Below are 17,019 nucleotides of genomic sequence, written 5' to 3' on the forward strand. Positions count from 1 at the left end.
ATGTCGTTGGTCTATGTGTCTCTCTACATGGCATTTCTTGTTCTACTTGCTTTTCGGGTTATATCATATTTCGATGTCACGGATGGTACCTTCATTGACGCACTTTATATTACTTCCGTTACGCTATTCACTGTGGGTTTTGGGGATATTGCTCCTAAGTGGAGCGGTACTCTACTTTTCTGTGATATGTTGGGTATGTTTGGATGTATCATACCGTCTATCTACAGCCATTTTGTGGGTCAGATGGCAGATTGGTTGTATCAGAGGTATCTTTCTGGTGTGCAGAGTCGCCGTAGGAGACGCTCCTATCTGATGCTTTCAGTTGCTGGCACGATTTTAGTGCTTATACTTTCAAGGATGGCAGCCATTTATTATTTTGAGAGGGAGCGACTTCGTAGACAGTTTCATACTCATACCTCTGCACGGATCATTCTTGACATATTTCACCTGACCGTTATGACCATGACTACGATTGGATATGGAGATTTCGCATTTGCTAGTGCACATGGGAGAGCATTGGCCGCATTATGGATTCCTTTTTAAGACTTATCCTTGTTGCAGACTGTAGCACGGTCTATTCCTAGTTTCAATGTATGATATGTTGATATATGAAAATTGTTTGTGTTCTACTTTAGTCACTCTAGCAGCAATCTCTCATGCTAATTAGCTTCAGAGATTCTTTAAACATATACATATACGTTTCAGTGTGTTTGAAATGAAAACCAGCATTTTTAAGCCTAAACTTTGAAGCTTGTGGCTTGATTTTTGTTTGCAACTAAAAGAGATGTTTGACAGGATGCAAGTTGAGCATGATGAATATAAAAAATCTACGGTACATAATACAGCTGATAGAATTATAGCGTTTGATTGATAAGCTATGGAAAAGATTATTAGATAAGTTGATGCCCTCTGTTTTCAAAGGAGATGCTGATGCGTGCTCGGGGCGAGCTCCTATGTGAGCGGACCAAAAATTGCCTCGCCGTTCAAAACTAGAGCGTGCTATTGCAAAACATACGGAAAAGTCTTTGGGAGGCCGTTTTTGCCGAAGGCGAGCTTTGATGCGGCTGGAGGAGTAAAGAAAAAGATGAAGTAACTTGTTTTTTTTTTCCTCGTTCTTTCTTTTCATCAAAACGATATCGTTTTAGGTAGGACTCATCATGGGCCAAGCCAGGGCCAGCTCTACCCTAAATTCTAGGAGGGTCGAGCTGGGCCTAGTCAAAGTCAACGAAATTTAGGGCATGGTCGAGGATTCAATATGTAAGCTCTTACACGCCCTTAAGTCCGATCCAGTATGGGTCAAAAGGAGCGGACCGGGCCGGCCTTCCGAATAGGGTTGACAAGGGTCGAAAGGGCCTTACTTTATTTAAAAAATAAAAAATAAATATTTTCTTTTGGCAAAATGTGGCTTAATAATTTTATATACCATATTTTTTATGCTTCACCAGTAAAAAGAAAAAAGCACATCAGAAGTCAGCTATGCCACCTTCAAAAACCAGCTACTCAGTTCTTGAAAAAAAAAATTAACAAACACAAGTACAGTGAGAAAGAGAGAAACAACAGATACTCAAGAATGTCCACAATACACTAATATAGTGTAATTGTGCACAAGATATTGATTTCAAAACACAAAATATATCACCTCAGCATCTTTGTTGGTAGAGTGACAAACGGTTGTAGAATAAAATGCACATATTTTCTTAACATTTCACAATCATCATTGTCAGTCTTGAGTGTGTCAACATATGCATCATAGTGGAGTAGGGGCGCAGGTTTTACATCATCAGTGATTTTTGAATTTTTCACACAAGTCTTAAGAAAAGCAAATAAATTGTCCTGTTTCTCCAATATCTCTGAATGTAGCTTGTCCACCTTATCTGTCTCTGCTTGTAAGCACATTTTTTTCTTTCGTAATTCAGCAATCAATCTATCAAACTTCTCCATGGCGGGTGTTCATTTTCCCATATAATTCACATCAGGACGAGCAAGAAACTCATCGATTGCCTTATTTAACTGCCAAAAAAAGCATCATACCAGAAGCTCAAAACTTGAGACGTTGAACCATATTTAGTACCAAAAATTGCAAGTGGGAGTGACTAAACTAGCATGACAGTCATATATACATTTACCAGCCTCCATTTGAACTTAAGGCCAAATGGGTGACAAAAATCTTACCTGATGCACACAGCACACTCTTCTTCTTGGTCTCCAAGGCCTCCTTGAGTGTCTTTATCTTTTCTTTTTCTTTTGGCAGAAATATCACTTTGATCATCAAACTATGTTTCGTTCGATACTTTGCTCATCCAACTCTTAAAAACTACACTTTGGTCACTCAACTATATCACCGTATATCACTTTAGTCTCTTCGTTTGTTTTCTCTGTTTTCTCCGTTAACTCTAAGGGTATTTTGGAGAGTCCTACCAGCCATTTTAATAACTTAAACATAAAACTTCATCCACTTTTGCCAATTCATCCACTTTTGAGTAAAACAACATACCACTTTTAAGTGAAAAAAAGCCTTGATCAAAATCAGAAACCAATAAAATTTCAGTGAAAGAGTACAAGAACTCGCAAACTTAGTTATGTATGTTGATTACTCGTTTGCTGTGGAACATTATGACCCTTTGGAACAGCAAGTACTTTATTATCAAGAGGAATATCAACCATGGATACTCGGACCAAACAAAACTACCAGTCATTCATGCCTTCCCATTTCTCAAACAGGGCAACAAGACCAAACAACTGACAAAAAATTGAGCTATGCAGATAAACAACAAGATAAATCATCAAACTTTATCCAAACAAATAGAGTCTGTGCAGATTATAATCCAAAGATATCAACTTTAACAGAAGAACAAACTGAAACAATAAACAAAATTTAATTTGAGAACAAATTTTTGGTGGTGAATTATGAAATGAGAACATGTTGAGCTGGAAAAAAGAACAATCTTTCATCAAAATCGAATTGATTTATGTACGGAGATATAGTTGAGTGACCAAAGTGTAGTTTTTAAAAGTTGGATGACCAAAGTGTCGAACGAAACATAGTTCAATGACCAAAGTGATATTTCTTCATTTTCTTTTTTTTATTGAGGAAATGAATCCCATATGATCTGAAGTCTTATGATTTGGAGTCTTCATTATTGGGATCTTCTGTATCATCACAAGTTAATTAAGAGATTTGTATTACTATAGTTAGTCCTATAATTATGGATAGAATTAGCATGCTTGTTGTATAAAATGTTGTAAATCATTCTGAATGAATTGAAGTTATTACATATTATTCACACTATCAAATCTCTTTATGGTATCAGAGCAATCGCTCTTGAGAACCTAGAAATCTACACACACACACACACAAAAAAAAAAAAAAATACCTCATGGTTGGTGACGAAGAACAACAGGTCATTAAACACAAGAAAGACCAGAACTCTTCCAAGACCTCAGAACCATGGGAGAATTCCAATGATGGGCACCTGCTACTAGAGAAGTTGAATTCGATGAAACAGCTTTCAGCCAATCTTGTTGGTAACATTCCTAACTATGAGGAGCTCTCGGGTAAAGCATTTGCCCTCTCACAAGATAATAAAGATGTAACATGGATCCTAGACAGTGGGGCTAGTGACCACATAGTTTGTAATTCGGCTTTCCTCACATCTTTTCAACCTGTGCACAATCGTACAGTGAAGTTGTCCGATGGTACCACATTACATGTTTCTCACATTGGGACAGTGTCATTTTTTCACACTTTGTCCTTCACAATGTTCTATGTGTCCCATTGTTTTACCTAAATCTCATCTCCATCAGCAAACTTGCATTTGATTCCTTTTATATCACCATATTTCTTAAACAAGTTTGTTTCATACAGGACCTTCAATCGGGGAGGATGGTTGGGACCGGAACTGAAAGTGAGGGACTCGATCTACTGTCTCAATCTGCCAAAGAAAGGAACGTGCAATGTGGTGACCACTAAAACACATGACCTATGGCATCAAAGGCTCGGACATCCATCTAGCAAAGTGTCTTCATTTTTTCCCTTTTTGCAAAATAAATCTTGCAATGCAAGTCCTTGTTCCATTTGCCCTTTAGCTAAACAAACTAGAAGACCTTTTCCATTGAGTGTTTCTTCTAGTAATTCTTGTTTTGATTTGATTCATGTGGACATATGGGGTGGCTACCACGTCCCATCTCTTTCTGGGGCACAATATTTCTTAACCATAGTTGATGATCACTCTAGAAGCACTTGGGTTTATCTCATGCATCACAAGTCAGAAACACGAGCCCTACTCATTCACTTTGTCAACTTAGTTGAGAATCAATTTGGCAAAAGAGTAAAAATTGTTAGGAGTGACAATGGTCCAGAATTTAAATGCACACAATTTTACTCTTCAAAGGGTATTTTACATCAGACCAGTTGCATCAACACGCCCCAACAGAATGGCGTCGCTGAGCGCAAACACAGGCACTTGTTGAACGTTGCTCGTGCACTTCTCTTTCAATCAAACTTGCCTAAACCATTTTGGGGGGATGTCATACTCACCGCTACCTATCTAATAAATAGGACACCGACACCACTTTTGCAAGGTAAAACACCTTTTGAAACGTTATTTCACAAATCACCAAACTACTCTCATTTGCGTGTTTTTGGTTGTCGTTGCTTTGTGTCTACTCATCCACTCCGGCCCAGCAAGTTTGATCCACGCTCTACTGAGTGTATCTTCCTTGGTTACCCTCATGGTCAAAAGGGATATAAAGTCTATAGCCTGAAAGATAAGAAAATGTTAGTCTCACGAGATGTCATCTTCTTTGAAACTGAGTTTCCTTATCAATCCAAACTCTCCACATCTTCGCCTTCTGTCAGTTCTCCAACACCTCCTCAACTCTTTCCTTCTTTATCTACCTCACCTCACATTGATGACGATCAAATCTTCTCAAATCACTCGGAATCAAATCTTGATTCTAATCCCACAACTTCCGCTGATATTAATCCCATAAATCACTCGGAATCAAATCTTGATTCTAATCCCACAACTTCCGCTGATATCAATCCCACAAATCACTCGGATTCAAATATCCCACCATCTCATTTTCCAAATACGTCACCACCAGACTTATCTGTATCCCAAGGTGCAATACCTCATTCTTCATTGCCACAACCACGAAGATCATCACGGCCAACTAGAACTCCAACCACATTGCAAGGCTTTCATATTGAGTCAGCCCTTCCTTCACGTACTGCACCATCATCTTCCACGAGCGAGGTTACTCATCCAGGTACCCCTCATTCTATTGCTCATGTTTTATCCTATGATAGACTCTCTCCTACACATAAAGCTTTCACTGTTAACATTACACTCGAAAAGGAACCTAGATCTTTCTCTCAGGCTGTCCTTGAACCACGATGGAGAGAAGCTATGGACAAAGAGATTCAAGCTCTTCAAGAAAACAAGACATGGAGTTTGGTGTCTCTCCCCCCTGACAAGAATCCAATCGGTTGCAAGTGGGTTTACAAGATCAAACACAACCCAGATGGCACAGTAGAGAGGTATAAAGCTCGTTTGGTTGCAAAAGGTTATAGTCAAGTTGCAGGGATTGATTACCGCGAGACTTTTGCTCCGGTGGCCAAACTAACAACAGTTCGAGTGTTACTCAGCCTTGCAGCTCTTCAAGGTTGGCATCTTCATCAACTAGATGTCAACAATGCTTTCCTTAACGGTGACCTCTATGAAGATGTGTACATGAAGTTGCCTCCTGGTTTCGGACGAAAGGGGGAGAATAGAGTTTGCAAGTTACACAAATCATTGTATGGCCTCAAGCAAGCGTCGAGGCAGTGGTTTTTGAAACTTTCTGGTGCTATCAAGACTGCCGGATTCAATCAGTCTTGGTCTGATTACTCACTCTTCGTCCGACACACTCAAGGTAGATTCACAGCCTTGCTAGTCTATGTTGACGATGTTATACTGGCAGGAAACAACTTACAAGACATCATGGAGACAAAGCACTTCCTTGCAAGTCATTTCAAGCTCAAAGATATGGGTCAGTTAAGGTACTTCCTTGGAATAGAGGTGGCAAGGTCCAAGCAAGGCATTGTTTTATGCCAACGAAAGTATGCATTAGAGGTCCTTGAAGATGCAGGCTTCCTAGGCGCTAAACCATCTCGATTTCCAATTGATCAGAACTTGGTGCTAACGCAAGGTGAAGGAGTCGTTTTAAAGGATGCCTCTCAGTATCGCAGATTAGTTGGAAGGCTCATATACCTCACAATCACGAGACCAGACCTCGTGTATGCTGTACATATCCTAAGTCAATTTATGGATAACCCTAGACAACCTCATCTAGATGCAGCTCACAAGGTGTTGAGATATGTTAAGCAGACACCAGGAGAAGGGATACTTTTGCCTTCCACTGGACAATTAGAGATCAAGGCGTATTGTGATGCAGACTGGGCACGTTGCAAGGACACAAGAAGATCAACTACTGGCTACTGTATTTTCTTAGGCAACGCACCCATCTCATGGAAAACAAAGAAGCAAGGAACAGTGTCTCGTTCTAGTGCAGAAGCGGAGTACAGATCTATGGCAACAACATGTTGTGAGATTACGTGGCTTCGAAGTTTATTAAGAGATTTGAATGTTAAACATGCACATGCAGTTAAATTGTTCTGTGATAATCAGGCTGCCATTCATATAACATCAAATCCCATCTTCCACGAACGCACAAAGCATATTGAGATAGATTGCCATGTTGTGCGGGAAAAAGTACAGAGGGGGCTAGTCAAAACCATGCATATTCGAACAAAGGAACAACCAGCTGACTTGTTCACCAAGCCGCTGGGTTCGAAGCAATTTTCAGCACTATTGAGCAAGTTGGGTGTAATTAACATACACTCCAACTTGAGGGGGAGTATTGAGGAAATGAATCCCATATGATCTGAAGTCTTATGATTTGGAGTCTTCATTATTGGGATCTTCTGTATCATCACAAGTTAATTAAGAGATTTGTATTACTATAGTTAGTCCTATAATTATGGATAGAATTAGCATGCTTGTTGTATAAAATGTTGTAAATCATTCTGAATGAATTAAAGTTATTACATATTATTCACACTATCAAATCTCTTTATTTTTCAAATTCAGATGTTGCACTCGAAGTCGCTTCTATTTCAAGTTTTCAACCCTGAGCTTTTCTTCTACCTTTTCTATTCCCCGCTTGACAAAGTTTCTCCTTGATCCTCCATCTCTCTCTCTTTCAAGAGCCGCTCCCTTTCGAGTCGGCATTGAGAAATGAGAAAGCTGACAATTAAGCACCAGTTAGAATGCAATGCAGGATATCTAGTAATATATAGAAAATACCATTAGTAATAATGCAAACCTCCTCTTTGAGCTTCAAAACGTCTTCGTCCATATTGCCCGCCTCACTTGACTCCATCCTCCGACTATTTTCAAAACCCTAACTAAAACTTCAAAAGAAAAATACTTAATTGATGCAACAAAACGAAACCCTAGCCTGGACTATCAAATATTATTCCCAACTGTGACGAAAATTAGGAGATCGTACGTATTGATAGCCTCGGTCACTCAATCTGATTTATGTCTCTATACAGAAACCCTTGGTGACGCAGACGGATTGATAACTAGGTTTACCAGCAATAAACCTAAGCAAAAGGGTTCTGGAGTCCACCAGAGATAAAAAGAGAATAACCTCAATTTTATTGATAATAAGATAAAAGATGCGTTTTGTAGCCTTAAGGCGGCTTATTTATAAGAAAATAAACCCTAGGGCGACTAACAATGAAACCCTAAAGCCCATGGGTAAAAACGAAAACAACCCGAAAATAACTAGGAAAACCAAAACACCGGAAAATAGAAAAATGCAGTTTTGAGGCCCTAAACGACCCCGAAAGCCCGAAAAAGGCCACAGGTCGTAGCATAGCAACGAGTTTGATTTCTGGCGCTATTCCCTTTCCGGAAAGGTAAGGTGCGTCCCAAACGGACTCCGTGGAGCTGTCTCGCGTCTACTAGTCACTTTTCGTTTTCCTCCTTTAGCACGATCCAACTGTTCTTCAAATTGGGCTGCCATCTGTTCTGCATCACCTGGCCCGGACGTGAATTGGTGATTAAATCATTAAAGTCAAGACCAATCCAGTGCTTCTTCTTGTCGGCCTCTTATCTGCTCTCTGTTGGTTGCCATGAGAACTCCCTCCTCATCGTAACCATTCCAGGAGCAGAAGGTGAAAAGGCTTTGGGGGAAACAAAATGGTGGTTGCCAGTTCTAATCCTCACCACAGGGAAATAAGTATCAGGAAGAGGATTGCGAGCATATTCAACAAACGAGAAGATGATTTTCCTTCTTTTGAGAGAATACAATGATTACTTGGAGGAAGTAGAGGATATGACGTTTAACTTGATCGAAGGAATAGATGTCCCTGCTATTGAAGCCAAAATTGCACAGTACCAGGAAGAAAATGCTGAACAAATAATGATTAATAGAGCCCGCAAGGATGAAGAACTAGCTGCAGCTCTAGCAGCAAGCAAGGGTCATCCTGTACAAAATGATACTGATGTGGCACTGAACCAAGGCTTTCAAGCAGGATTTGGTACTGGTATGCAGGGGCAATATGCACCTACAATTTCTGGACAACCACGACCAGTGGGCATGGGAGGCCCGCAACGTACCACTGCCACTCGGAGGGGTGCATGATATGCATGGATATGATGATGAAGAAATGATGCAGCTGCGAGCAGAGAGAGGTCCGAGGGCAGGAGGGTGGAGTCCAATGATAAGCAGGAAGAGGGCACTTGAAGAAGCCTTCAGTAGCATTTGGATTTCATAGGACCATAGTTTCTTAATGTCTCTAATGTATTATGTATATGGCCGAGCTATTTACTTATTCATGAGGAAGAATTTGTTTGTCAGATTTTTGACATGCAGCGAGGTTTAAAGTTACAACTCCTAAAGTTATGACGATCAAGTATTGTAAAATTGTCCTATTTATGTACAAAGAACCATTGACATCAAATGAGAGCTACAACAAGGAAAGGAAGAAGTGTTTTTAGTAAAAAAAAAAAAAATCATTAAAGTCAAGACAGTTAAAATTAACTAAATCCAAACCGAACAGATCGAACCGAATCCAGCCGTCTCCCGCCATTGCTCTTTTTCTTGGTGTCATGATTCGCCTTCACATTTTGCTCCTCAGCTGCTCCGCTGGGTGGTGATAGGTAAGCAGCTGGAGAGTTGCAGATGTTAGAAATGAGGCTGTCGTGGTTGTTGAGGCCATTGGCTATAGAAGTTTTTGATCCACCAGAAAAGGTTTAAGGCTTTGTATTATACGGAAGACCAATCCAGATGAAAAATCAAGTGACAAGTGAAAATTCAACGGGCTCAAATCAAATCCCATTTTTACCTATAACAAAAACATCCCATAAGCATTACAGAGTATCGCAGAGGTTCTTCTTGGTATAGATGTAGTGGGCAAATTGCTAGTCACCGTCTGAAATGTTTTCAAGATGGACAAAAACTGCCTTACAAAACTGTAACTATGGCTATGCACCAACACAATTGAGTATATTGTTACATCGGATCAATAGGTTACATTCCAAAAGTATAAAGAATATGCTTCAACCTGACACTACAGATTGCCACTAAATTACAGATTAAGATTTGATAGACTAAGCATATTGTAGCTCTTGTTCCCTTGATTCGTATGGTGGAGGCAACAAAGTATGTATGTTTGCAAAAGGATCATTACTACCAGATGGTGGCGCTCCAACAGGTGCATCCAAGACAAAGTCTGGAATTGCTACAAGTGTTTCCTCAAAAAATGATTTCATAGTCTGCAGGGTTTGACAGCAGTTAGAAATAGGTGTCCTTGGAAGATCAGAGAATAAGACAAGTACTCAAAAAATAATTTCCTCAACTATACATCATTTTTAGTTTGGAGATGGATAATAATAACAATTATACCGTGCAATGCATGAAAGCAGCATCAGCTTTGCGTTTCCAAAGACTGTTCCCAGGCTGAGCATAGAAAAGGCTAAGCAAAGGCTGCACCAAAACCAAAAAAGGTTATGTAATCGCATGTGAGAGAAAATTTGGGTCTTAAAAAAGACTAGCTTAAGATCATATATTCTAAGGCTTGTCGCACAGTGCCCAAACAGCATGCAATTTTCGCGGTTGAACAAATCCACAACCACAACCCCAGTGGTAGACCCTAAAGTAACAACTAGCATTCAACCAGGCAATTAGATTGAGTCATGGTAGTTCCATAATACCAATAGTGATAAATTGCCCATATAGTGGCTAACACTGTAGCCAAAAACCATACTTGTATAATAGCAACATCTGAAATAAAACATATAATGCCCTTCCCTCATAAGAACCAAAGCAATGCAGCCCTCAGAGATGAGGGTGATATCATAATATTGTGATGTGAGACACACGACAGGACCAAAGAAACCCACGTAACTGAATCCAAATGAAAATATGAGGATGACAGTTCATCGCACATATGTCAAAATAAATGGGAAAGCAGAATTGAACTAAAAAACTAGCTAGTACTAACCTTACCCATGTGATTGAATCCAAATGAAAATTTGAGGATGACAGTTCATAGTACATACGTAAAAATAAAGGGAAAAGAAGAATTGAACTAAACAACTAGGTAGTACTAACCTTGGCCACATCTCGAACATTGGGCTTTTGTCCATATTTTCCCAAAACAGTCTCTCCATAAGCTTCAAACTCCTTGAGTAACTAAACGTGGAAAAAAAAAATAGTGAGCTGTAGGACAAAATTTTAATAAAAATTGAACAGCCAACCATCTTGCAGCAGAGTTTGCAACTGAACCTGACGCCGTGTTATACCGCTGCTTGGTGCACCATAAACAGCAGTATCAACATGTCCCAAAGTATTCCATGAGCTGTTGAAAATGTACAACAATTGTGAGTCCAATTTTCGTTTTGCACTGGACTACAATTAAATATAATTTCGAAACTCATTAAGTTTTGGGGAAATTCAATATGATGTGATTATTATAGCCTAGTTGTTAGTCTTCATTAAAGTCTAACTTTAGTTTTTCAGTATTTTTGCAATTGACCCAGAAGAAACGCATTGGGTTCAAGGGTTGTGGACAGACTTACATGTGAGGCAAGAAATTATGAGCTTGACAAGTTTGGAAAAAAAAAAAAAAAATAGTATAAGTTTTGTCATTTGGATAGGATCTTAGAGCAGGAGAGCTCAAGAAAAGATGTTTCATTCTCCCCAAATGCAGACTCTGCATTCTCATATTTCGTGGCAATCAGCAAACAACGTTTCAGACTTTCAAGTTATACAGTAAACATAATGTACTTATTCCCGTGTTTTGCATGCACGAAGTTCATTAGGTTGTAATATGTCGTTGATGGATAGAGAACAGGAACACTTTTTGAAATATCAACTAAGCACAAAATTACATAGACCCAAACATAAAAATGATCAAAAACAGATCATAATACCAGAGAATAAATCCAAGACTTCAATCAAACATGACCAACATTAACAAATAATAAAGTGTACTGAAAAAACAAAACGATCCAAATCATGAATATCACCTACTTATTAAATGCAGCCCGTCCAACCATTACACCATGAGCTCCTGCTTTCCTAGCTGCCTTGACCTAAAATTTGAAAACAAAGGAAAGGGCATGAGAAAAGGGTGAATGGAATCCATATTACGATTCCTTTCACTAAAAGAAAAACATTAACAAAATCAAGTTGCATATAAAATCACTACCAATATATACTCCGTAATAATGATAACATGTACAATGACGGTAAGCATCATAATAGTAACTTTAGAAAATGGTGTAATATATCATGACAAGTAGAGAAAACGGTACAGAAAATGCAAGTTTTGAATAACCTTTCTCAACAATAAGGAAATGTAAGCACAGAGACAACAGTCCAAGTTCCAACTGATGCTATTTACTACTGAAATCATGGGAAATCCTTATATAAAAGAACAATATATAAAAATAAAAAAAGGTAAATTTGATATCGTTTACCTCATCAATAGTGTTTATTCCACCATTTATGGTAAATCTTAAGTCCGGAAAGTCACGCAAGAGGCCATAAAAGTACTCGTATCTGCAAATAATGTAAATGCAAAGGGTGACCTACAGATGTTTATGTATCTAAGCATTCTTAAGATAGCTGTAGTTTCTTTTGGTCAGGTTAGGACAGCTGTATTAAGTTCAGCATACCAGGAACATAATAATAATAACCACATATCAGTTAATTGGCATGTAAGTTCACAATAAATGAATGTATACAACACATACTTAAGAGGTGGAATACTTCGATTTTCAGCTGGGCTGATTCCATTCAGCATGGCCTTCCGAGAATGTATAATGAAGTGCCTAGTTGGTGATTGAGAAGAAACTTTATAAATAAAATCACCTGAAAAGGAGACGAGGGTGGGACAACAGAGTGAGGATGCAACTCCAGCAACAAAAGTAAACATAGTTAAGTGCTTTTACATTCAGAAAAGCAACAATGGTTCAAATGCTGGTTGCACAAAGGTTTTGTCCTCACAGCTGGAGGCACCTTTTGGAAACAATACGGAGTGAGATTTACACGGTTATAAGTGCTCAGGCTTAACCAATAGATAAATTAGCTATGTTTATTGACAATACGCACATACATAACAATTAAGGGTGCAAAGACTGTGGGCAAGAAAACATTGCAATCTGTTGGTGATGTGTAATTAATAAAGTTTATTTGATCTTTTAAAGAAAAGAAAAAAATTGCAATCTGTTGCCCTGTTAACTTTCACTACAAAGCTACAACTTCTTTACTCTATGTTAGTAAGAGCTCACATATATCTAATGAACACTGTTTCCCATAAGGAGAGGCTTCTGATTTGGTTGATTTTTAGTCAAGATGATCCTTGCATGGAATCTCACATGTGGACCACTCCAATCAAGGGGGATCTTACTTTAGAAGTTGCTCCATTATATATATATATATATATATATATATATATATATATATATATATATATATATATATATATATATATATATAATATTTTTTATTTTTCCACATACTATTTATAGGAATAAAGAGAGAAAGTCATGATTAATTAGGCTATATTGTTGGGACTTGACAATATAAACAATATTCAGCGAAAAAGAACCTTACAGAGCTCATTATATGAATCGTGATCATCAACACCAATTCGACACTTGACACTGACAGGGACATCAGTGTTCGCAGCAATCACTGACATAGCCTCAGCAACAAACTTTCCTTGTAAAGAACAAACGTCTTTATCAGAGCACACTACAAAGAAAACACTAGGGTGTTTTTTTTAATTTTTTTTTATTGCAATTAACAATGTAATAAGCAAATTTATCAAACCTTTGGATCCAGCATAAGACGAGCACCAAAGCACCCATGTCCAGCTACTCTTGGACTGGGACATCCACAACTGATTAAACATTGATAGTTAGTGAAGTCATATTTGTAAGAAATAAAAGAAATGATAGTGAACAAAAAGATAGAATATAGCAAGAGTGCTCACTTAAAATTGATCTCATCATATTTGTAAATATTAGCAAGTTGAGTAGCTTTTGCCAGGTTTTCCAAATTACTGCCACCAATTTGTAGAACAATAGGATGCTGTTCCGGAGGAAAGTACAAGAATCTGTCCTGAGCAAAAAAAAAAAAAAAAGACCATGGCATCAGTTGTCTCTGTCCCAAACAATCAGATATAACTTACCGGCAAAGTTCAAATAAATCCGGAACAGAACATTAATCTGCATTCTAGTCTGTAACCTTCAGAAAATAATGCATTTACTAAAATGAAGATGAAAATACAAGAAGAAAACGATGAAAAAAAGAAGAAGAAGAGAGCCTCCTTCTGTGATATCCCTATATAAACAATGAGAGACAAAAGCACTAAACTCGAAAAGGAAATAAGAAAACCGAACTATGCAAGATTCAATCAAAACAGCAGATAGTATACAGGTGATACATATTACATATCCTAATTAGCAGCACAATGACATCTAGAAAGAAAAAAGTTGATTTACAATGCTCTTTCACCAACCATGCAAGTAACTGAACGCAAATCCTTAAGAAAGGATAATTCTTAGGCTCAATGCCCTCGTAATTACGTACTTTTACTTCAAATATTCGCGATCTAACCGTTCATGTCTAATAACATAATGTACAGATCACCTCTGAAAAATATCAATCAAATTGCACACTTCTGGTCACTTATTTACATGAAGTAAATAGACAGTCCATCATAATAAGTAGTAATTGTTACCAGAACCGTTCATTGGTTTGATACAATTGGATGGTTGAACAATCTCCGATTTGATGATTTTTTGCAGAGGTGATCTTTAAAGGGTATCGTCAAGTCTGAAGGGTTGGACTACAAAATTATAGGAGGTGAATGAGCCATTCACCCATGAATTACCCAGAAAGCAAATACCCACAGAGAACATCTTGACAATTTACAAGTTTTATTTTATTTTACTCAACTCCAATTTGGGATATGTGCTTACAGTTTTTATTTATTTATTATTATTATTATTTTTTTAGACTTTATTAGAAAAGAGAAAAGAACATTAAAGAACAAGAAGTCTTCAGAGCCTGAAATTTTAAAAACAAATAGAATCACAAAAACTTCAGAACTAGAACTACACTAATCAGGTCACTGCAGCTCTAGTAATAGGACTGCAAGGGAGTAATTTCTAAACTTTAAGGGGACTGAACCTAAAGAGCAGACCAGAAGCAAACACGATCCCAAAGCTCTTCCAAACACAAACCGAGGAAATATTTCAAAAATTCTTCTATTTCGCTGTTGCCAATGACCCAAAAAACAGCCAACATTCTGCAACACCACAGTACTTTAGCCTTCTTACCCCTGCTCAAGCACTTACAACAAATACTTAAACATCTCGTAGCACCGTTTTGGCAAGACCCAACTTGCACCAAAATTGCTGAAAAACCTCAACCAAACTTGAATTCAAAATGGACAATGAAGGAAACCATGTTCAGCACTCTCTTCCGAAGCCTTAAGCCTTAAAAATAATTCACCAATGAGGGCTAAGATGATGGGAAACCAGGGCGTCCTGCCGAACCCTACAATCCTTAGGAGACAAGAAACTCTAGCAAATAGCTAGGTAGGTAACCAGAGGTGGCTCGATCCCCAGACCACATGGGAATAAAACATGGGCCTGACCATGCAACAGCTAAAATCTTAGAAAAGGTTGGGTGTTTCTTTTCAGTTCTTAATCAAATAGAACTCATGGCAAAACAGCCTATATATCGTGGTGTAGTAGGAGCACTGAGACATGCCGGAAGGAGATCATTCTATTGAGTCTCTTACCACATTTCCAAACTACCTCTTATGTATTATTATTATCTACGACCGGATGCTAGCCGGGCCTCCTGTGAAGTTAACCTCTAGACTTTTTCTTTGTATTTCTTTCAGAATAGAAGTGGCACAAATGTATACAATAAACTGTTTTCATTTGAGGCTCGACAATGAAATCCTGGTCGAAACACAAGCCTAGCATAGATGCATAAACAAATCTATTCGAAAAAAATGAAGTTGAACAGAGAAAAGCAGAGATTGAAAGAAGTGGAAAGAGAGCATTGTTGTACCAGATTGTCCTTCTGATAGACAATGGTTTCGGCAGCGAGCATCTCAGTGTAGAGCCAGGCATGCTTGGATATGAGGCGGGCCATAGTCCTGTAGTGAACATCAGTCCATTCCATCATGGGAGCCACACTGCAAACCAAAACAACGCATCCTCAAACAAAGTTTCCACAATACAAAGGGATTAGTTTCGAAAATACACAGAGAGTTGAATTGAAAATTGAACCTGAACCAAGGAGGAAGGTAGCGGGCGTGGGCGTAGTTGCGGGCGGAAACCATGACGGGTCGTGGTCGGTGGGCGGCGGTTGAGGAAGAAGAAGAGGGCTGAAATATATTGAATGAGAATCTGGGACGGGTTTGAAGGAGAAAAGGAGTAACGGAGGCTGGTGACGACGAATATGAACAAGTTGCAAGCTTCATTCTTTTTTTGTTTTTTTTTTTTTTTTTTAATGAGAAATCAGAATTGGAATTGGATAGTTGGAAACTCACAGCTCACAGTCGTCACAGCCTCCTGTTGGGGCTGGCGGTGTCCATTAATTCGGGAGAGGCTGATTGCGATAGGGCATTCTTGGTGGAGATGTAGGGAATTTAGCGCCGTGAATGTCAAACCAAACCGGCCCGGTTTGGGATGGACTGGACTGCTGATGATAGGCCCAATGATTTTACTTTAAGAGTTTAGAGTCAAGTAATAATATATGCTAATTGAGCCTCTACAGAAATGCTGTAATAATAAATTGTGTGAATGTGTCCCAATGAGAAGTAGGACTCATTACAATTTACACTCGGATTTTTCAACAAAAAGTGAAAAAGAACAAAGAAAAAATAAGTTAAGTACAAACGCTTCTAGGGCAACTCAACTCAATCGAAGGAATAAAAAATAAGGTTGGTGGGTTGCAAGAGGAATACTAGCAACATTCCCCTCTAACCTTCTCGTTTTCACTTTTCTCATTCATTGCTCGCCACATGTAAACAAGCCATGAACTGCAGTCGAATATTTTTGATTAAAATTTATGGACTATTATGTCATTTTTATGTTTTATAAATACAAAATTAATACAATCCTTAAAATAAAGAATTTTATCTGATCACTTATTTCAGGGGAATTTTCAATAATTTGATGAGTTGTGACGGAATTTTCTGTTTGCTGAAAAAGGATGCAGCAATGATCAAGTGGCATTGGCATCAGAGGCGGAAGTGGGCCCGGAGCTGGACCGAAGGAAGTTAGAATTGGTGTAAAACTGTAAAGTAAGAGTACAACGTGTACTTGCACTAACAAAAACGTTGGATAACATCACGTGTATTCTTTGATTGTTTTGGTGAAATGTTGATCAGAAATATCATATTGCATTTAGGTTTTGAGTTATTCGCAC

At 38.4% G+C, this 17,019-nt stretch overlaps 2 protein-coding genes and 1 pseudogene across 2 annotated transcripts; 2 read left to right on the forward strand and 1 right to left on the reverse strand.

Moving 5' to 3' along the window:
• On the forward strand, positions 1–543 carry LOC133714570 (two-pore potassium channel 5-like). Its single transcript, XM_062140704.1, has one exon. The coding sequence runs from the start codon at positions 1–3 to the stop codon at positions 541–543; it is 543 nt and encodes a 180-aa protein (XP_061996688.1).
• Positions 544–8,185: 7,642 nt separating this feature from the next.
• LOC133717321 (uncharacterized) lies at positions 8,186–9,199 on the forward strand (annotated as a pseudogene).
• Positions 9,200–9,512: 313 nt separating this feature from the next.
• On the reverse strand, positions 9,513–16,190 carry LOC133717320 (uncharacterized). Its single transcript, XM_062144010.1, has 12 exons — positions 15,876–16,190; positions 15,655–15,781; positions 13,559–13,686; positions 13,396–13,465; positions 13,177–13,279; positions 12,315–12,432; positions 12,039–12,120; positions 11,590–11,651; positions 10,843–10,915; positions 10,669–10,749; positions 9,961–10,041; positions 9,513–9,830 (listed from the first exon to the last, which is right to left on the reverse strand). Exons 1-12 carry the CDS (start codon positions 16,067–16,069, stop codon positions 9,666–9,668), a joined length of 1,284 nt encoding a protein of 427 aa, XP_061999994.1. The 5' UTR covers positions 16,070–16,190; the 3' UTR covers positions 9,513–9,665.
• Positions 16,191–17,019: the final 829 nt, after the last annotated feature.

This window comes from Rosa rugosa, chromosome 6 (assembly GCF_958449725.1).
Source record: "Rosa rugosa chromosome 6, drRosRugo1.1, whole genome shotgun sequence".
Taxonomy (NCBI): Eukaryota; Viridiplantae; Streptophyta; class Magnoliopsida; order Rosales; family Rosaceae; genus Rosa; species Rosa rugosa.

Excerpts from the sequence above, each read along its gene's own strand:
- LOC133714570 (XM_062140704.1), top strand. The coding sequence starts at position 1 with ATGTCGTTGGTCTATGTGTCTCTCTACATGGCATTTCTTGTTCTACTT.
- LOC133717320 (XM_062144010.1), bottom strand. The coding sequence starts at position 16,069 with ATGAAGCTTGCAACTTGTTCATATTCGTCGTCACCAGCCTCCGTTACT. Across the intron at positions 10,750-10,842 it reads GCGGTATAACACGGCGTCAG|TTACTCAAGGAGTTTGAAGC; the intron begins GTTCAGTTGCAA and ends TTCCACGTTTAG. Across the intron at positions 10,042-10,668 it reads ATGTTCGAGATGTGGCCAAG|CCTTTGCTTAGCCTTTTCTA; the intron begins GTTAGTACTACC and ends GTTTTGGTGCAG.